General features: G+C 40.9%; 1 protein-coding gene across 1 annotated transcript; it reads right to left on the bottom strand.

Annotated features, from left to right (window-relative positions):
* Positions 1–1,012: 1,012 nt before the first annotated feature.
* On the bottom strand, positions 1,013–14,838 carry LOC100561943 (myosin light polypeptide 6). Its single transcript, XM_062970923.1, has 7 exons — positions 14,509–14,838; positions 9,671–9,698; positions 8,156–8,299; positions 4,557–4,730; positions 3,183–3,260; positions 2,540–2,582; positions 1,013–1,297 (listed from the first exon to the last, which is right to left on the bottom strand). Exons 1-6 carry the CDS (start codon positions 14,821–14,823, stop codon positions 2,554–2,556), a joined length of 768 nt encoding a protein of 255 aa, XP_062826993.1. The 5' UTR covers positions 14,824–14,838; the 3' UTR covers positions 1,013–1,297; positions 2,540–2,553.
* Between the last annotated feature and the right edge of the window lie 7,616 nt (positions 14,839–22,454).

The following is a 22,454-nucleotide window of genomic DNA, read 5'->3' as shown; positions in this document are numbered from 1 at the left end:
GAATGCTGCAATTAGCCAGAATGATTAGTATTTAATGGCCTTTCAGCTTCAAAGCTGGCTGTTTCCTCCCAGGGGGAATCCTTTGTTGGGAGGCGTTAGCTGGCCCTGGTTGTTTCCAGTCTGGAATTCTCAGACTGTCTCCCCCTATGAACCTGCTCTGGCCCTGAGGTCTGCTGGAGAGGCCCTTCTCATGGTCCCACTGCTGTCTCAAGCGTAGCTGGTGGGGATGAGGGAAAGGGCTTTCTCTATGGTGCCCCCCCCCCAATTCTGGAATGCCCTTCCCAAGGAGATCAGACTGGCCCCTATGTTAATGACCTTCAGGAAGGAGCTGAAAATATGGCTGTGGAAACAATCTTTTGAAAGTGGCTAACTATAACCCAACTGATGGAGGTTTAAAATGTGATTACTTTTAACTGGATTTATTGCTTACATCAACAAGAGCAGGTTTTATGATGTTTTAATGTTTTATATGTCCTAAATTTTTACTTAGTTTTATACTTATGATTGATTTTAGAGTTATACTTAGTATGTCTATTGTTATTTTTCTTTTCTATGTATTATAATTTGTCTTTATTTTGTTGATTTAATTCTTCCGTATTGTTACGTGCCTACTTTTATTTATACAGTATTGTGTTCGTGTTGTAAAGCTGCTTCCAGTACCCCAGAGAGAGGGGGGTGGGATATAAAGAAAGCTTTGTTATTATTACTATAACTCCCTCCTTGGTGCAATTATCAGACTTTAAATAAATATAAGGCGTTTATGGAGTCACCATGTATGGCATGGAAAGCACATACCTTTTATTTTCAGGAGGCAAACATTTCTTGTCTTTATTGATTTGTTCTAAAGCACTGAACCATACAGGCATGAAAATTAACAAGTGGATGGATCCTGACTTTTTTTCCTGTTGTCCAAAAATATAGGAGCTCTCTGGCTTTCATTCAGTTTCTCGGCATTTGAGCACAAGGAATGTGGTGGCAAGGATGTGGTGACAAACAAGAAACTAGAAATATCTGAAAATCAAATATTTTATTGTCCAGAAAGGAACAAAATTGTTTGTATCATATGATTTTGGTTCTCATAGATGCTGTATCATTTCAATGGTGCCCCCTTCTGGTTCAATATGTGATCTCTCACTGATGTTCCCACATTGTAATATAAATAAGATTACTTTTCAGTCAAAATTGGCTGGAGAGGAGACAAAGACAGAAAAAACAGGAATATTGACTGTACTGGGAAGTAAAGGACTGAGGAGCCCTGCTTGAAATGTACAGCCATTCAGCACCATTTTAAGCAGCTCTGCGGAGAAAAAGAAGATGGGTATGTAATTCTCATGTTCCTAAGGATCAAATGCTGGCAACTGTTGCTAAAAGGGAGCATGCAGCAATAACTGATATATGAAGAAGTAAATGCCCTTCATAATCTCATTTGACTTTATCTGTGGTGTAATGCCAGTCTTGGCAAACATTGGCACAATTAAATAGTAGGGCACTGATTATACAGGTTGAGTATCCCTTATCTGGAATTCTGAAATCCAAAACTACTCCAAAATCTGAAATTGCCCACATGAGGCTAAGATAGAAAGCACCTTTGCTTTCTGATGGTTTGTACACAGAAACATTTAAAACAATGTACAGAATTGCCTTCAGGTGATGTGTATAATGTATATATGAAATGGTTACATATTTAGAATTGGCTCCAGTCTCCACAATGTATCAATATATATATACACAATGTATCAATATAGATATTCCAAAATACTTCTGATCCTAATCCTTTTGAATAAGAGATGCTCAACCTGTATATGAATATTCGGGACTGTTCCATTATCTGGGTGGACTCCAAAAGGTGGCCTAGATAGAGAAGGATAGTCCATTTTATTGGGAGGGTGGGGAGTTGAAGGAGGAAAACAATTTCCCCCATTTTTACTGGTTATTCCCCCCACCCCTTTTCCCATATAATGAACAATTGTTGTTTTGAGGACAGCGACATGGCTGGGGGGAATAACAGGAAAACAGGGAAATGGTTTAATTCCTTCAACCCCCTTCCCCCCTGTAAAATGGACTATCCTCCTCTGTCTAGCGCCCCCTTGTGGCCCCTGCCTGGGTAATGGAACAGTAACGAATATTCTACACGTTGAAGAATATTGTCTTTTGCCATTCAAGACAGAATATAAACGTAAGATATTATTTTCTGCCATCTGAAGGGGTACTTTTAATTTTAAGGGTTTACTAGCCACACAGTTTACCTTTTGTTTACTCTTACTGCCTCATTAACCAACCAAAATTAATGCCCAACATTGATAATATAAAGGCTGCCATATTTCTTTTAATAGCTCCTCTCTGCCTACCTACCCATGTATGTGTTTTTTGGTCAGGGTAAGACACATCTAGGTGAGAGCTATCAAGATCCAGTACTAGAAAAGGTGCAGAGAAGGAAATGTTATTAGCTGAGGGAAAGATAGCAGATGTCAATCCGCACACATACACACACATGCAAACCCGCCTCCCACACACAAATTTGTAGACATGCAACACCTACTTGTTGACATCTGTTCAGCTTGCCATGATGTGTTTAACAAAGGCTATGAGAGAAAAGGAAAATCACTGTTAAGATATTAAAATCACCCATCTTGTCATTTTCGTCCACTAGTTTCTTTTCAATATTGTGTTTTTAAACAACTGTCATCTCTTCTAACATTGTTTTCTTCCATAAAGATTTCTGGTTAGATCCTTGCTGGGAAACCATACTGTTGTCTACTTAGAACTATCAGAATGGACCATTTTATTTGTATTATTATGGCAGCTAGTCTATATGAACCAAATTTGGCTGAGTGATGTAACTAGCTACCTCAAATTGTGTATCATGAAAAGGCAGGAAATAGGTTATCCCATTATTATTATTATTATTATTATTATTATTATTATTATTATTATTGGGAGAGAAGTGTTTCTGGGTATTTTGTGTGTGTCTTGATTAATCTTGGATATATAGGGTGTTTGAAAAAGAACTCCCTATTCACCATTTAATTTAAATGGATATACACCACTGTTTGCTAGTAGAGTCCATGTCAGTGAGGCAGTGAATCCTCCCTGGGTTTTTAGTCCAGACTTTAAAGTGTTCTAATGTGCTGAACCAAGGAGATTGCACACCTAATAATTGCATACCTATTTGACCCTCTCACCTTCATAATTAATGCAACCATTGGCATCTTCATGCCCAGCCAATAGGGTGTCCACTTCCTCTTCGGTCATTTTTTCACCTACAAAAATTAAAAAGGAGGAACAGTACATAAAACCAGTGCCTGGTTCTGGACATTCCAGTGGTTTACTTTATTTCTATACTATCTTTCCCTGAAATGTGCTCAAGGCATCTTACAACATAGAAATAAATACTATTAAACAGATAACCAAGAACATACAAAACATTATGAGTAAAACATTTTAAAAGCACAACATAAAATGCTACAGCCCACTAATAAAAGCAATTTTCTTGTTTAAAATATTCCTAATGACTTGTTGAATTAAAAAAAAGTTCTATTGTTAAACAGTGTTACTGTCTTTCACTCCTTCTAGCTTGGAATGGCCGATGCACACGCCATGCTTTGAGACTGCGTGATCTCAGCCTTGGAAGTTCATTCCTGCCTAGAAGAGTGGATTAATCCCAAGTCTTTCTCAGACCACTTTTTAAACTATGAAGGCTACCTATAGACATCAAGTAATTTCATATCCATCAAGTTGTAACCTAACTCATACAGAAATGTATATGAAATCATACTTTTGATTGCACAGGTGACAGTTTCTGTGGACAGCATCCAAAATCACACTTAGTTTAGTCCATGCTTATAGATGTCTCTGGCATGTGTCATGTTTTTATTAGTGTGCTGTGCATGTATTTTTCATTTTGTTAGACTGTTGCAGGTGGATTAGGAAATGCTGGGTTCAAAGATGATTTTTGGCTACCATTTCTCAATCTGCTATCTAAATCAGGGGTGGAAATTGTGTGATCCCATTCAGAGGTTGTTGAACTGGAACTCCCAACAAGGATAGCCAATAGTGGACAAACACACATTTCCCATCTCTGGAGTAGAAATGGTCAGCAAAACAATCTCTTCATTTTTATGGCTTTTCACATTTTGTTTAGGTGTAAGCTGCACCCGTAGTCTCTCCAGAAGTGCAAACCTCTGCAGAACCAGATTATAATAACCCTTTGCAAGAAAGGCATTTATCCATGGCAATCTTCTCCTCCCCAAACCATTAATGGGGAAGAATATTGACCTATGGATTACAGGATGTGATGGAATAAAGGATTAAAGAATTCATTCCATTCAGTTTACTTACAAAGGAAAACAAAATGTAAAACATAACTCAGTGCAATATTCTATCCATTAGCAGTGTTAGTGGCTGCCTGATTTGCATCAGTGAAAGTGTATAATTTTGGCAATGGCTCTGTGTGGGAAGAATGGGATTCTTTGAGGAGCTTCATTTTAACTGCATTCAAAAAACTGCTTCCAATACTAGGAAATGTTCTCTTTTCATTTGGGAAGGGTGGTGCTTACCGAGAGTGGCAAGGACGTGGCGTAGCTCTGCCCCCATGACGGTGCCATTCCCCTCTTTATCAAAGACCCTCAGCCCCTCCACATAGTCTTCGTAGGTGCCTTGGTCTTTATTCTTGTCAACGGTCTGTAGCATGGGCAGGAACTCTTCAAACTCCACCCGTCTCGAATTCATCTCTGATTGTGGGGATGGGAAAAGACTGTCAGAAGGGGGAAATCAGGTCCAATTCCAAACTCTTCTCCTTCAGAGATTTCACATAACATATATACTCAAATGGAGCCCCAAGTGGCAAAGTAATTTAAACTGCTGAGCTGCTGAACTTGCTGACCAAAAGGTCAGCAATTCAAACTTCGGGACCGGGGTGAGCTCCTGCTGTTAGCCCCAAATTCTGCCAACCTAGCAGTTTGAAAATATGCAAATGTGAGTAGATCAATAGGTACCGCTCTGGCAGGAACTTAACGGTGTTCCATGCAGTCATGTCGTCCACATAACCTTGGAGGTATCTACAGACAATGCCGGCTTTTCGGCTTAGAAATGGAGATGAGTACCAACCCACAGAGTTGGACACAACTTGACTTAATGTCAGGGGAAAACCTTTACCTATATACTCAAGTATAAGTTAAATTCATGTATGTCTAAGTTGAGGGCATGTTTTGAGGCCAAACCTATGGATTTTGATATGACCCATGGATACAATGAAAGTCATTCTGAGGATCATGCTACCAGCGTTTCCCCACCCAGGCATTCAAAAACACGAGAAGTGATGCCATGATGGTGAGAGAGAATAAGGTATTAGTGTTTCTTTTAGGTTCTTCTGGAATGCACTAAGCCAGGGGTCCCCAAACTTTTAAAGAGAGGGCCGGTCCACAATCTTTCAGACTGTTGAGGGGCCGAATTATCATTTGGAAAAAAACCCGAACAAATTCCTATGCACACTGCACATGTCTTATTTGTAGTGCAAAACAACAACAACAATGAAAGAACAATAATATATTTAAAAATGAAAACAACTGTAACCAACATAAACCTATCAGGATTTCAATGGGAAGTGTGGGCCTGCTTCTGGCCAATGAGATAGTCAAGTTAATTAGGATTGTTGTTGTTGTTGTTGTTGTTGTTGTGTGCCTTCAAGTCATTTCAGACTTTGGGCGAGCCTAAGTCTAAAATTATTTATTTATTCATCTACTACATTTATTTATTACATTTATATCCCACCCTTCTCACCCCGAAGGGGACTCAGAGCAGCTGTATGTACATAGAATATATTATATTATTAGCATTGCACAATATTAGCATTATATATTACTATATTGAACTATACTGCTATACTGTAATATTATATCTATATATATAAAAGGGTAATGACATTTCGGCCTAGGACAAAACAACAAAACTACACATCCCAGAAACACTAAACTTGGCAGCACAACCCCTCATCCATGCCTCTATATTCATACAACAAAAAGAAAAGAAAAATAAAGTCCTAATTAGAGAGAGAGGAATAATTGTTTTTATCCAATTGCTGCCAGTTAGAAAGCTAAGCTCCGCCCACTTGGTCTCCTAGCAACCCACTCACCCCAGGAGACAGGCAGAGTTAGGCCTCACTTAGGCCTCTTCCACACTGCCTATAAAATACAGATTATCTCATTTTAAGTGGATTATATGGCAGTGTAGACTCAAGGCTATATTACCCATTTATAATGGACTTAATGTCAGAGGAAAACCTTTACCGTTTACTTTAACTACTACCAATTCCTCAATACTTTATTTCCCATACCACCATACTTTGCCACAGCAACGCATGGCCGGGCACAGCTAGTGTAATATATAACATATAATTAATATTATTATATGGTATTATTATTTGTATTATATTTTATAACATTATAATATTATTATCAGTATTATATATAAATACAATAATTATATTATTAAAATGATATCAAAAGATTATATTATAAAACTGAGGGCGGGGGCCAGGTAAATGACCTTGGAGGGCCGCATCCGGCCCCCGGGCCTTAGTTTGGGGACTCCTGTACTAAGCTCTTGCTTTTGGCCACTCTGCTCAGAGAAAGAGGCAATTCTGTCTCTCTCTCCATCTCTCTCTCCCCCTCCCCCCCCCCTCGCTATATATGAGTTAATGTACATTAGTCACATTTCCCCATGGATAAGTTGATCCAACTTTTAAAACTAAAATTTCTAGACTTACACATGAGTATACAGAATACTCTGTGTTTATCACACCACATTCTGAGACATCATAAACCTGTGTCCACTTACTATGTGTTTTCTATACAGGCAGAACTATTTTAAGTGAACTTATTTTGCAACCTGAGGAATGTGAGATATAAGGCTCCAGGGAAAAACAAGAAGAAGTTTGGAAAAGACATGCAAGACTTCTTTACACACATGGCTTAAAGATGCCTTTGATCCAGCTGGTCATGTATAATGCAGATACAAAACTTATGCTGTGTAAGATGCATATTTATTTCACAGATGTTCTTGTTGCAGTTTGTTGGAAAGAAACCAACCTATCACTAGGTGCAGAGTAATCCAATTTTGCCCTCCTGACAGATGTTGTGTCCGTCCACCGTCCCCCCCCCAAATCCCTTTTGATCATTCAATAGCCCATGGTCACTCAGTTGTCATTTCACTGGGTCTCCTGTATTGCTTTTCCTTTGGATTTTGTATCCATTGCGGTTTTTTGTATCACTTATCATGAAAGCTGGTATTGGCTCTCATTGGTAATTGAAGCTCATTCCTGAACATCAGAAATTGAAGGAATAAAAAATTTGAATTCTTTGGGTACCATAGCAGACCCATTGTAAATCTCACTGATTCAATGGATTTCATCTAATTGAGATTACAAATAGGTTTCAGGTCACAAAGATCAAGGATAATTTAAGCCCTACCTGCTAAAATACCTTTTCAATAATCAGGAATTATGGCTTTGCACAGCTTCTTTTTCTGTACCTTACGCCTATAATTTTTCATCTTTCTGATATTTGAATTCCAAATAATATAGAACCATAAATTCTAGAAGCAACAAAATTATATGAATATATATATTCTCTAAAATTCACTTAATTCACATCGTTCAATTTGTTGGGATAGAGCATAGCATGTAGTCAACTAATGTCATAAGCCTCTCTTTCAAATCATAGCTTTGTGCTTTCTGTACATTCTCACAAATATACATTGATTTTAGAGAAACTCATCAGGTTCAAGTCAAATGTGGCTGTGCAGGTCAAACTAAGGGTCTTGAAGGTCTCCTGTCTCAGTTGCTTACTCTGCACATGTTTTGTTTCCTTCAGTACCTTGAAAAATATGCTGCTTTATGTAGATCAAGTGATTCTTAAAAGCACAACATCCTAAAATTGTGCTGTTGTTATTGTTCTAGTGGTCTGTCCAGGTCACATGAATTAATTCTAATTCGGCTTTGTACTTCTAGGTAGAGCCGCAAAAATCTGCTATCTAACTCATGGCTGAATTTGCCGCTGTTCAGTAAATGCCTTGAATTTGGAACCCAGTGCCGCCCCCGCCCCCCGGTGGTCATATTGGGAATTTTCTCTGCATGTATGATGATGGTTGGGCAACTCACCATCGGGCTTGGGGTGTCCCAGGATTTTCATGATCTCAGCATTGGTGGGGTTTTGGCCCAGGGCTCTCATCACGTCTCCACATTGGCCCAGTTGGATTTTGCCATCACCGACCCGATCAAAGAGCCCAAAGGCCTCCTTGTAATCTAGAGAGATCAGATTGGACTTTTAAAACTGTTGTTCTTTATCGATGAGGTCTTGGAATGAGAGATAACTGCAGAGCATCAAGGGATTTTCTGGAGATGCAGTGTTGAGCTTATTTTTGCTGGCTGTCAACAACATTATTTACATAATCCCAAGGAAAAGGACACCAAGAGCAACAGGCATTGAAAAGGAGCAATGGGAGGTGGAGCTCTATGTAGAGCAGTGACTTCAAGCTGTCCTTTTATAGCACTAAATATGGGGAGCGGAAGAAAAAGGTGATATGGGGATACCACTGGTGACAGTAGCTCCAATAAAATCTATTTCCAACCTTAGAAACAAAGAATTTATGGGAAGTAAAAACAAAGGTGACAAATACTGAGATGTATGCAATGTGGTTGCTTGGAAATGGATCCCTAAAAAGGAGAATCAAATTAACGTTACCCTCCAAGTTATGTAAAGCTCACACAATGGCTCATAGACATAGAGGCATGTTCAAGTGGAGGGCTCCTGCCACCTCTTCACACTGGGCAATTTTGCCGTTTTGCTGCTTTTTTCTGTGGCAAGGATGGGGCCTGCCGTGCACTATCAAATGATGCACGGGAGTCCCTACATACATTATTCCCAAAGTGGGGTGCTTTCGGCGCTTCCTCCACCACTACAGGGAGGAAGTGTTATTTGGATAGCTCCAATGGAGCTACCTGCACTTTCCTCCCCTTTTCCTCATATGATGGAGAAAAGGGCAGCGGGACAACGTGCGTTGCCGCCCTTTCTCCCATCAGATGGGGACAGGGTGTCCTGCCCCCACCGTGTGATGAGAGAAGGTAGGAGGGTGTTCGGGGCGCCATGAGCTGGCCCCGCGCACCTTCCCCTTTGCTGGCTATTGCCGGTGCAATGGCACGGCCCAAAAGGGCAATGTGAAGAGGGCCCTACTCAGCAGTCCAAAGAAACTGGACAGATAGTCTTCCTGTTCCTTCTTAACAGTTTTTGGAGCAGTTTGGTGGGGGAGGGTCTAGTAATGGCAGGAAAACATAGGGGGCTTACAATCTCAAAATGATAATAGTAAGACTTCCTGTAAAATTATGTGAGGGTGGCAAGATAATGTGATAAAACTATTACCTGGACGCACACCTTGTATCTCAAGAACAATGCAAGCAGTCTAATAGGTAGTATCTAGGTTCTAGAGATAGACAGTGTTGTGTAGTGGTTTGGGTGTTGGGCTGGGACTTCAGAAAATCAGGGTTTGAATGCCTCCTCAGCAAAGGAAATGAAACCCACTGGGTGAGCCATCTGCTCCCAGCCTAGAAGAATCTTATGATAAATTGCCATAAGCTGGAATTGATTTGAAGTCACATAACAGGTAGTAAATGACTTACCCTCTAACTGCTCCTTAGTGAATTCAATCTGAAAAGGGGAAAGTAATTGAAATTAATGTCATTCGCAGGTGCTAATTCCCTAAGACAAAGACACAAAGTATGTTCAGGAAAGCTGATTTGGTTGTGAAATAACAAACTTTAGGAGCCATAATCTTCTTTCGGCAGAGATGAAATGAATGCAGCCAATATTAAAGCTTCAAACAAAATGCTAAATGTTGAATTGGGAGCATATCATATACATTTTGTTATGCCTGATGTTTGTCCATTTAAACTTAGTAACAGTTGAATGAAGAATGGGCAGTTTGTTCAGTGCTAAGAATCCAATGGGACACTACAGTAACAGCACTTGGAAAAAACCAACTTTGTCCAAAATATACTACTTTTGGTCTCCAAGTGCTCTTCTAGCAGCAATTTGGGACAGCGGGAAGAACAATGTCAGTAAAGTGGTGTTTTGTATGCATTTGCCTTTGTGATTGCTGCTTGCTATATCTTCAGGTACCACTCTCTTCTCTGTTAGTGCTATCACCACAACCGCCAGAGAAAGAGGCAAACAAGGGTTGTTGCAGGTTGAGGTGTGTGCAAGAATCTGGCTTAGTTTTTATTGCCTCAGAAGTTTACAAAGGGCTGGGCTTCTCAAGTCCAACTGGGTTAGCATGTCATAGCCTCCAAAGTTTCAGAGATGAAAACTGGGACGTGTGGCCAAGCAACATCAGAGCATGGCCAAAATGACAGGTTATTCACGGCGAAGAGCACACAAGCCAGGAGATGCTGCAGCAGATTGCTTTCCCTTGAGCCCATTGGGGACATTAAGGCTGGGTCTATACTGTCCTATATCTCAGGATTGACTCTCAGATTATCTGTCAGTGGGGTAGTACATTTACAGGAGTCGGCAACAATGCATCATGAACTAGTCAAAACCATCTTGCATACTTAAGAATTCTAGGTAGATATAGGATTCGTCTACATTGTAGAATTAATGCAGTTTGACACCACTTTAACTGTTTGACACCACTTTTACTGCCATGGCTGAATGTTATGGAATCATGGAAGCTGTAGTTTTGCAAGGCCTATAACCATCTCTGCCAAAGGGAGCTGGTAGCTCACTCAACTACAACTCCAATGACTCCACAGCATTGAGCCATGGCAGTCAAACTGGTGTCGAACAGTATTCTTTCTACAGTATAGATGTACCCATAGACATACAGGGCCAATCCCATTGTTAGGGAGGTTATGCAGAACATTTATCTGTGAAGAAAGAATAGTTAAGTGCTTTTCATTTTTAATGGCATTGTTTTACTGCTGGGGAGGGCAACAGAGGGATTTTCTCCCTCATACACTGAATAATCTGACTGGTCTTAGGTACCTTGTCCTTTGAATTCAGTGGATGAAAACCCATTTCCTGGCAGCAAAATGTCTTGGACCAGTGCTGAGGAGATACATCTTGCAATTTCCTTGGGAGTAATGCTGACTTTGATTGAACTAAGGAAGGCTTCTTTAGTCTTGTGACTGGAAAGTAGATATGTTGGTGGCACCACGGTTACATTGTCAGTTGGGTGATAATGCCAGTTCAGCAATGGGTTTCTACCACAGGCATCTAGATCAGGTTTAGATCATTTTCCTTATTGGACCCTCTATCTCACCGTTTCAGGAATCCTGCAGCATTAGGAGGATGCGGCTGATGATTGAACACCCCAATCCTGCTGCAACTTGATCCTCCCAGTCTCAGAAGGTGGTATCCCAGCAAAGCTGAGCCATGGAGGTGGCATTGAAATAACTGTTCCCTATAAAAAGGAGCATATGCTAATCCTGCCCCCTGCTTGGGGCCACCTGTCCCTGTCCTGACTTTCTGAGAATGCAGGACAAATACCAAGCTTTTGCGCCTGCTGTTCAGACCTGTTGTGGAAATAACAGTAGCCCTTTCAGTGGCTAAATTTATCTTTCCCCTCTAACCTGCTAACCTTCGCTGGCTGCCCTAACCAGTCGCCATTGTTAACACAAAAGTCTCTGTTAAGAAGGGGAGCGAAACTGGTTTTCTTTCTTGGTAGCTCTTAAAACTACTACAGCTACCATAATATGAATCATAGTAGTAGTCCTGGCTTTCCATGAAACACTGAATTCATATTGCCTTGAGCTATAACATGGTGCTGAAATGAGGAAAATGTTCAAAGATCCATGTTCCTGTCTAGGCTACTAAGCTCAGAGGTTCTTGATTTACGTCACTAGATTACTCAGACATTTAAAATGCATTAACTGCATATTATCAAATGTACACCTGCTTGGCAAAGCTGTGTTTCTGTGTTTGTTGTGTTTCTGGCATGTGGTGACCCTAAGGCAACCCCATCACAAGGCTTTCTTGGCAAGATTTGTTCAGATGGTGTTTGCCCTTGCTTTCCTCTGAGGCTGAGAAAGTGTGACTTTCCCAAAATCTCTCAGTGGGTTTCAATAGCAAACCAGGGATTCAAACCCTCATCTCCAGAGTCCTAGTCCAGTGGTCAGACCACAACACCCTGTTGTCCTCTGTACCATCCCTCTGAAAATCCTGGCACTCAATTAAAAAAAACAAATATTCCAAGCTGCAGAGGTTCCGTCAGAAAAAGTATGTGGCAATGCAATGTTCTTGACCTACTGATTTTTACCTGATTGTTTCTACTAATTCTGTATATCATGGAGCTGGCTGAATTTAAGTCTGGGAAACTGATTCAATCTCAGCAAACATCAACATAAAACGTGGGGAAGAGGAAGTCCATTGTAGTTCACTATTCGGTTTCCAACACACCCCACCTTTGATAGATCACGCAAACAGGGCATTATAATTTTAGTTGGTAGCCTCAAGTTTCTGCTGCCTACTAATAGTGCAGAGCAGAATTTGGAAAAGTTAATTTTTTCCTATAGTTCCCAGAATAATTAAACCATAACGACCCTCAAAAGTTCAGAGTAAATGGCAAACTTAGTATCCCCTAAAGTCTAAGGCAAGAGCGTATACACATGTGTTCAACTCAGTGGGGTCTATAAAGACTTACTTGTTTTGAAAACATTTTCATTATCTCTTTGCTCCTCCAGGTTTCAAAGTATAGTGTGCAAACTATTACATAGTATGTTAATTCTGAGCTAATGAGACTTTGTTTCAAATAATTGCTGACCAATTAGTTCAGTAAACAACTTTGACCCAGTCTTTGCTCTCTCTTTCTTACCTGCTTTACTGAAAAAAGGGAACACTCGCTGTGCAAAACCATAAATAAATACCCATTTGAAAGTGCTACGGCAGACTACTGCTACAGTAAAACTCTGGGAGATGCGCTATCGTCTCTGAAGAGAACCACATAAAATGTCATTAAACCCTGCAAAACTAAATATTCTCTTCAGACAGCATACCTGGAAAAGCTTATCCAAATGTTTCAAAGCTAGCATCACTTTTGATAGTTTCTAGTTGGAGAGACCAACATTTTAACATTTTGATTAATCCAGAGTTCATTTAAACATATTAAACAAAATATTACATTCTCATAAAATACACTGATTCCACAGGATTCAGTAAGGGAACAGGAAGAAATTGTAGATATGTGCTGGATTCATTGAGGGATTTATTGGGGGGGGGGGGGGAATGCTGAGCTTGATGAGATATGATCGCAAGAATTTTGTACAGTGAGGGATTTGCTTGTTTTTTTGTTAGACCTGTACAGTTGAGGGTTTTCTGGAAGCCAGTTGTATAAATCAGTGCACACATGTGCATGCATATAAACCCAGACATGTTAACATTCCAAGCCCTTCTCATTCTGCTTCCAGTCGATTGAAAAGCCCTGGTATGTATTATTGCAAAGTTTGTTTTAAAGTTAGAAGCAGATGTCTTTCCCTTTCTTTGTCTGCTTATTCTCATTCATTCACTTCACTCTCTGTCTCTGGATGAGAGGCTTTGTACAGCCAAAGAGGCATAGTGGTTTTTTTAAATTGGACTAGGACTTTGTGAGACTAGGGATTAAATCCCCACTCAGCCATGAAAACCCTTGGGCAAGTTACACACTCTCAGCCCCAGAGGAAGGCATTAGTAAACCTCTTCTAAGCAATTCTTACTATGTTTGTAAGAAGCCTTCATTTTTAAGGATATCTCAGTGTCAAAGGATGGGGAAAGTGAATTGCCCTCCTCCCTGGAATTAAGCAAAACTGATAATAAATTGCCTACCAGTGCTGGGTACTCCATTGTATAAACCTCAGGCACACCTAATAATAGGAAACTCATAGATAAAGAGTGAGAACTGTCTGGCCTTACAGATGTTGTGGAGCTGCAACTCTCAGCATTCATCAACATGGGCTATGGTGGCTAGATCAGCTGGTAGTTGTAATCCACCAGCATTTGGAAGACAAAATGAATGGCATTTCCTGCTTTATATCTAAAGCAAAGAATTTGAGGTTCTAGCTGGCATTTCCCCATTCGAATCCACTTCCCTGCACGAGTATATCTATATAGGGAGGGAAATGAAGGCATTGCCTACAGATAGGAATTATGCCCCCAAAATTAAATTTCTCTTCAACCCCCAATTTGTTAGAATAGCAGAGGATGACATAGTTAAACCCGATCACACCTACAACTCTGACACTTGTTGTGTTTACATTTCTCTGGACACTGTACTTCCCCTTTTTCTTTGGATGCCTAAACTGAATTTTAAGTACTCATTGGAGGATTTATTGCAATGCTAAAAATTTGGGGACTGAAAGAAAATGTAATGAGAGTGGGTGCAAAATGGTGGAAAAACGTCCTGCTACAGCGCAGCTCCACTCGTAAGGGAAGAACCAGTTGCCTGTCCTACTTTTCCTTCTTTCCCAAATTTCTCTCCCACACTCACCACCACTTTGGAGAGGTCAATTGGAGGCTCTTTGGGCTTCTCTGAAGCTGGTCCCGTGTCTGGCGTTTTGCCTTTCGGGGCTGGGGCTGCTGGCTTGGTCGCTGGCTTGGCTGGTGGGGCTGCTGGCCGCTTCACTGGGGCATCCTTCTTGGGTGGCATGTTGACTGGCTTTTCTCCTACCAGATAGTGGAGGGGCAGCCTCAGCAGCACATGGAGGCAGGATTCCTGGCTCCAGGGGTTGGCTTTGCCCTGTTGCAGTTTAAATAGATTGGTGAGATTCTGTGTGATGTCAGCCCAAGAGGAGTAGCTGGGCATGGGGTGGGAACGAGTCTAAAAATGGGAGCATCAGTCACCTTCAGCAGTGCCGACTCCTCCCTCCATTCAGGACTGAGAGGTCTCAGAGGGCTTTGCTATGGCTCAAGCATCCTCTTTGGCATAGCCAGGCCTTCAACGTGCCTTTGTGGCATGAGGCCAAGCAATTATTTGCAAATCCCCTGGCCCTCTGCAGCAATCATATGGGCTAGCAGAAAGTTAATAGGGCTGGGCGTATTGGCTTGTGAAAGTGGCACCCAGTTCTGGATAAACTGATATTCGAAGACTGCGAAAACAGAGAACCCAAACTATACTGTGAGGTGGGAGGAATGGGAATGAATGCAAATCTTTATCATAACATCCTTATCTACTTGTCTTGAGCTCTTCCAGTTCTTGGCAACAAAAAATATGCAAGCTGCTGCTTTGTTCTCAGGTAGAGACTGGAAACAATAGCAACATAGCTGAAGGGCATTTTAAAATTCAGCTAACAGCACGGTATTTTCTGTTCTGCGGTAGAGTTGGGGCAAAAGTGGGGAAAATTTTGTTGGTTTGGGTAGAGACAATTTGTCAGGCCATGACATAAAAAGAAAGAATGCTTCTCATAAACTTGAAACATTATTTATATCTGTGTGAAGTGAAAGATGTGTTTTAAGGAAGGCAGCAAAAGGGAAAACAAGAAATTCTTGTGTTTGGCTATAGGAAGTAGTTCAGATGAGCCCCTTCTTCCCTCTTGCTATATTTTTTCTGTAGTTATATCACTTCAGTTTGGGAAATTTGGGAGGAAAGGAAACTGGAAACGATTTGAGGGCACAGTATAACAATAAATAGGAGCCCCCCGTGGTGCAATTGGTTAAATTCTTGTGCCGGTAGGACTGCAAACCGACAGGTTGGCGGTTCAATTCTGGGGAGAGTTGGTGAGCTCCCTCTGTCAGCTCCAGCTCCCTATGTGGGGACATGAGAGAAGCCTCCCACAAGATGGTAAAACATCAAAACATCTGGGCGTTCCCTGGGCAACGTCCTTCCAGACAGCCAATTCTCTCACACCAGAAATGACTTGCAATTTCTCAAGTCACTCCTGACACACACAAAAAATAACAACAAATATCATATAGATATTTCTTCATGCAAAAATCCTATGTCTTATGTCACATCCTTTTCGGTAGAGGAGTTGCACATCTCTAAAGAAGCTTCTGTGACAACACAGACATTTAAGGATTAATCTTCTTGTTTAAGAGCATTTATTACTCCATAAGCAGTATCTATTCTTAATCTAATCTAGACATCTATTTTATCATTACCAGCAAAAATCAGTGTTATAGCAGCATGTCAGGGGTATCAGGAACTTCACTGTTGATCCACAGTGTCTTCTGTAGTTATATGAACAGGCAGACAAACTTGCAACATAATATTTTCTGGCCCATTAGAGAGTCTGGCAAAATTAAATGGAATATTCAGTGTGTTACATCTACAAATCTCAGAGCATTATTTTTTATTTACATTATAATTACAAACTGTTCAGCTAGAAGATCTGCTTGACAATTTTAAAAGACCTTCCAAACAGGGCAGCATGTAATTAGAATTACTTAGTGAGGACTTTTTTTTTTTGCTTATCTATCATGAAAATTATACATGGAACTTTTTAAAAAATTCATCAGTTATCGATAGTGTTAGCATATTTTACGTGAAACCCAAAGCAGTTCTTCATCCAGTGCAGCCCAGGGAAGCCAAAAGGTTCGACACCCCTGCTTTAGGATATCAAGCCCTACCTATATGAGTATTCATATTGACTGTCTTTTTCCTTCCTTGTGCCATTCACCAATAAAAAGTTTTGTGCTACTTAAAAAGCTATTTTCTAATGGTGTACACTTTTGTGGGCTCTTTTAAATGTGTTTCTTCTATTTTGGGGTGGGGTGATGAGTGCTATCCATAAGGGACTGCTAAATACAATATGCTTCTGTTTCAAAGTGAGGCTCTCACCTCAGCTTAACTTCCTATGCTAATCGTTTGGAACAGCCTTTGTTCTCTGGTGCTGAGGAACCCATGCCATGTTCCTCTCCCCAAACAAGTGCACTAAGAGGCAAAATCACAGCTGTAGACTTTCAGGGAGATTAGGATTAATGAGGCTCCACCTCGACTAATTCTAGGGTTTTAAAAAAGAAAACATCATTAAATCCCACCCAACAAAGCCTGCTTTGGCACATCGCTTGGGGTTCTCCTAGGACTTTGGCTCTAAGGCTAAATTTAGGAAACGCAGATTCAAAAGAGCAGACCTCTGTCTATGCCTGGAACTTCACTGAAGCCTAAAAGGAGCATGGAATAAAGAGACTGGTTTCTGAGAATCTGAATTTATTTTAGTAAGACAGGTGTCAAGCTCTCATGGCTGGGACACTAAAATCCCTAAGGCACTTCTCAGAGTAATAAAATCATATTCGCATTCCCCCAACTCATGCCTATCAGAACCAGAATAAATTGTTTAAAGTGCAGTAGAAATGCAACCGATACAGCCATCGTTTAAAATGCTGAAGAAATGCATCCAATATACAAGTATATCTTTTGAAGTTAGAGAAGTCAACTTTCTTGTTGCATCTTTTGCATGGAACAGTCCACTTTGAGGTGCTTCAATGGTCATATATGAAGAACTTTTAAGCCTTGAAATACTTATTTGGTAAATTTTCTTACAATTCTCCCAGTGAGTTCCCTGTTTTGGGCTTTATCGTCACAACAACCCTGTAAGATGGATCAGGCTGAGCTGGTGTCTGGCTTAAGCTTGCCCAAGGAGTTTAATAGCTCAACAGGGACTAGAACTTAGATCTCCAAACTCCCACTTATCACTACACACAGTGGTGAGTTGTAAGATGCTATTTATCTTTTTTTTTTTAAAAAACCTGTCATTTAGAGCAAAATAATATAGCCTGGCGCCCAACAGAATCCAATTCTATGCACTTGTTGTTTTCATTAATTTCAGACAGCTTTGACCTTGGACAAAATGTGTCGTGTCCAAAAAGCTGTACTAACCAATCCTCAGAGGTCATGTCACATCTTAGCAACAACTCAAATGGAAATGGGAACTGCCTTGGGCTAAAACAAGTCAGTTATTTCTATAAAGGTGTGTCTCTATGATCAGATCACAGGGCTCAGTGAATATCAGCAGAAGACTTTGTGACTTTCGGATGCCAGCATCAGGCATGTTATGCTGTGGCCTGAGAGCTCACAAAAGAGATGAAGCGCAAGTAGGTGAGCAGCTGAGAGCTACAAGGCAAAGCCCCTGCCTCACAGTTAAGGAGGGATGATGGATGGCTCCAGTTGTCCTGCTAGAATGACCTCTCTCACATTCCTAATGATGCTGCATTACGACTTTATTAAAGGAAGGGATTTGGGCTTGTGTTGGCAGCTCTCCCACGTTTCCCTCTTACAGCAGCAGAGGATTGTGGGCATGTACATCTGCCCAGATTTTAAATTATTATTCCTTTATTATTCCTTAAGGTTGGCTAGGATACTAGCCGAGCTGGATCACTAACAGAGCCTCCCATGGCAGCGCCAACATCTCTTTGCATGTGTGCTAAAACAACAACAACATAGACATTGGAGAAGGGCAAACTTTGGAAAAAGGACCCCTGCAGCCCTTGCTGGCATCTTTGCTGTAACATAGCCTGTTGTTTTGTGTGTGTAGTCTTAGTAGGAAGTCCCGTATTATACACATGCATACCTTCCAACTGTCTCAATTGGAAAGTCCCGATTTATTATTTGTCAGCCAATGCAAATGCAAAAATCCTAAGAAACAATGGGAGGAAGAACGAATCCTTGGAAATGAACTTTTATATTTACTCTTCCCTTCAATAGAGAAGCTGCACTTGCTCTTTGTTATCTCAAGTACACAGCTCTTCAAATAGTGCTGCACTCAATGCAAAGTTACTCACCATCTCAGATTTCTGTTCCCATAACAAATGACTATTGATCCAACAATAGTACAATCACACAGACAATTACAAAGCAAATTAGTGTGTCCAGGGAACGATGACAAAAAAGAGGGTGCAAATTAGCATCAGAGTTGGATATGCCTATTGCCTTGGGACATTTAGAAATTAGAGGAATATTGAGAAAATATTGCTAGGTAACCTGAAGGGAAGAATTCATTACTCTAACACACAAGACTATGATTAGATGACTTGTGTGTCAGCTTACTCAGCCTGAACTCCAGGCAACAACTGTGAATATAGAAGGATTCTGCTGGGCTCCTAAACTGGGCTTGAGCAGGCAGTCCTTCAAATAACAGACTGCCCTGTGTAATGTTGAACACAGGGCCACCTCACACCTGCACCCATGGGCACACCAACACCCACTACATCTAGTCATGTTACCTACAAGTTGAATGTCACCTTATTGCAGGACTTGGATCTTTGTTAAATCTAATTCAAAGATTTTCCCCAGTAAGACGTGAATATGGAATACCAGGACCAATCAGGTGTCTTATAGATCAGGACAGAATCAAGGAGCCACCAAGAATTGGAAATTGCTTAACTGAGTTGTGTGCCAGTTAAACTTCAGTTCAAATAGAGAAAAGAGCAGAGATTACTCTGACAAAGTTTTTATTACCGGTAAATTAACCACCGAGGAGGTATGTCTTGCCTTCCTCCTTTGAGAACACTAGAACATAGTGCACCATCAGAAAAAAGTAGTGTGCATTATCTGTTATGTACATCAGAGATTTTGTAACAAACCTAACTAAATAACATGGTGTTCCCACAGGGAAACAAATACACACTATTCTAAAGTGTATCAAATTTAGGTACAGTACTTTTAAAAATGTGAACTTGATGTTGCTGGGAAAATAATTTTTCACATATTGATGCTTTCAGTAATATGCTTAGCATATTGAAATGTGTTCTGGAAAGTGTGGTGATTTTAGTGTCAAGGTCTCTTCCTCTCCTTCTGTCAGCATTTAGAAGCTCTAACTGTTCCAATATGTGATGCTCACTAATTTTGAGGGGCTGTGATGGTTTACCATCACAGCATATTGTCCGGTACTAACAATTTATGAGTGATAACTTCCAAATGTAGAGAAATGAATCCAGTATTGTTTCCTTGCCATTAAACAAGGTTAAGTAAGGCTCCGCTGTGTGTTACTAAGCTATCCACAAATACTGGAAAATGTTTAATTTGGTTTACACTAGGAGGATATGTTTGGGGAACATTATATAATAATGTTTTCTGCAGAAAATCAGAAAAGGCTCTTTCTTGTGATAAAGGCATCTCACTGACAGTCGTGTACTTGTTTTGCTAGAGGTGATCCTACAGTATCTGCCTGGAGCTGCTCTCTTGGGTGATTTTGACATATGGACTGAGGACCCTTCTACACTGCCATATAAAATCCAGGTTATCTAGTAGATGCTTATTTTCCCATTGTGTTTGTCATCCTTCTAGCCTTCTTCTCCTGCCTTTTAGATTCTTGTGCCTTTTCCAAAATGGTGAAGAAGGGTTGTAAAATGAATTATTTTGTCCTTGTTTGTGATTAGTGATACAGTTCTGGATCAAGAAACAAATTTGAAATCTAGTCTGAATGCATTTGAACCAGTACCATCCTTTTTTTGCAGGCGAGTGGCAATTCTTGTTCCTTCTTCTTCTTCATTCACTCAGTCATTTCCGACTCTTCGTGACCTCATGAACCAGTCCACGTGAGTTCCCTGTCGGCTGTCGCTGCCCCCAGCTCCTTCAAGGTCAAGGCAATCACTTCAAGGATACAATCCATCCATCTCACCCTTGGTCGGCCTCTCTTCCGTTTTCTTTCCATTTTCCCCAGCATCATGATCTTTTCCAAGCTTTTCTGTCTTCTCATGATGTGGCCAAAATACTTCATCTTTGCCTCTAATATCCTTCCCTCCAGTGAGCAGCCGGGCATTATTTCCTAGAAGATGGACTGGTTGGATCTTTTTGCAGTCCAAGGCACTCTCAGGATTTTCCTCCAGCACCAAAGTTCAAAGGCATCTATCTTCCTTCACTCAGCCTTCCTTGTGGTCCAGCTCTCGTAGCCATAGGTTACCGTGGGGAACACCATTGCTTTAATTATGCGGGCCTTCATTGCCAGTGTGATGTCTCTGCTTTTCACTATTTTATCAAGGTTGGCCATTGCTCTCCTCCCAAATCTTCTGATTTCCTGGCTGCAGTCTGCATCTGCAGTGATCTTCGTGCCTAGAAATATAAAGTCTGTCACTGCCTCCACGTTTTCTCCCTCTATTTGCCAGTTATCAATAGGTGTAGTTGCCATAATCTTGGTTTTCTTGATGTTTAACTGCAGCCCGGTTTTTGCACTTTCTTCTTTCACCTTGGTGATAAGGCTCTTCAGCTCCTCCTCACTTTCAGCCATCAGAGTGGTATCATCTGCATACCTAAGGTTGTTAGTTTCTTGTTCCATAGCAATGTATAATTAGACATAATAGACGGACTCATGCCTATAGTGTTTTAATACCCAAATGTGACATTTTCTGCAGATGTTATAAGAACAACACTCAGGGGGAAAAGAGACATCTTTTTGGATGTCACTTTTTTTGGTCCCTGACCTAACCTGCTTGCCTTCAGTGTGTATCTGGCACTCTTACTCAAGCTCCATATTGGAAAACCACCTAACCAAGCCCTATTTTTGAACTATGACCAGCCTGTTTCTATCAGACTGTTGCTGAACCACTTAACTTTAAGAATTGATGTATTTTTCCCCCAATGCAATCTTTTTCATTTTGTGCTGTACCCGTTTGTGCCATAAAGCATGGGGGAGAGGAAGGAATGTCTTGTTTTCATTCATGTGGAGTAGAGCTAGAGTAGTGTAATGGTTTGATTTAGGACTCGTGAGAAACCAAGGTTCAGATCCCTGCTTAACCACAGAAATCCACTGAGAGGTCTTGGGCAAGCCAGACTCCACCAGCCTCAGCATCCTAGTCTGCTGCCCTGCAGACTAGGACGTGGAACAATGGCTTCAAACTACAGGAAAGGAGATTCCACCTGAACATCAGGAAGAACTTCCTCGCTGTGAGGGCTGTTCGGCAGTGAAACTCCCTGCCCCGGACTGTGGTGGAGGCTCCTTTCTTGGAGGTTTTTAAGCAGAGGCTGGATGGCCATCTGTCGGGGGTGCTTTGAATGCGATTTCCTGCTTCTTGGCAGGGGGTTGGACCAGATGGCCCATGAGGTCTCTTCCAACTCTACTATTCTATGATTCTGTGATTCTATGAGGACAATAATGACTCCTTCAACAAATTATTTCTTAAATAGGTTCACCTTTGGGTCCCTTTCCATTAGAAACAAGCCAGAGAGCAGGATGACTAGGACCCAGAACAATGGCTTCAAACTACAGGAAGGGAGAAACACCTGGGGACCCACAGCTTGAGAACCACTGTGCTACATGGATCAATATTCAATTTCATTTAGGGAAGTTTCTTCTAACCCAGATAATGCAGCCTTAATTTGAATAATTTTCTCAGTCTCCCTCCTCTTGAGTCTCATACACCAACCATGTAGGCAGATCCTAGAGTCTTGAAGATGAGCATTGAGTACTGATACCACAGAATTTGCATACAGAACATGTTATGCTTCATTTCCCATTGTCTGGGAGCACAGGCAAGGATAAGGAAAACTTGACACAGACCACA

The sequence above is a fragment of the Anolis carolinensis genome, chromosome 2 (assembly GCF_035594765.1).
Source record: "Anolis carolinensis isolate JA03-04 chromosome 2, rAnoCar3.1.pri, whole genome shotgun sequence".
Classification (NCBI taxonomy): Eukaryota; Metazoa; Chordata; class Lepidosauria; order Squamata; family Dactyloidae; genus Anolis; species Anolis carolinensis.
This window is presented reverse-complemented; position numbering and strand designations above follow the sequence as displayed.

Excerpts from the sequence above, each read along its gene's own strand:
- LOC100561943 (XM_062970923.1), bottom strand. The coding sequence starts at position 14,823 with ATGCCCAGCTACTCCTCTTGGGCTGACATCACACAGAATCTCACCAAT. Across the intron at positions 8,300-9,670 it reads CACTAAGGAGCAGTTAGAGG|ATTACAAGGAGGCCTTTGGG; the intron begins GTAAGTCATTTA and ends TGATCTCTCTAG. Across the intron at positions 2,583-3,182 it reads TGGTTGCATTAATTATGAAG|CCTTTGTTAAACACATCATG; the intron begins GTGAGAGGGTCA and ends TTTCTCTCATAG.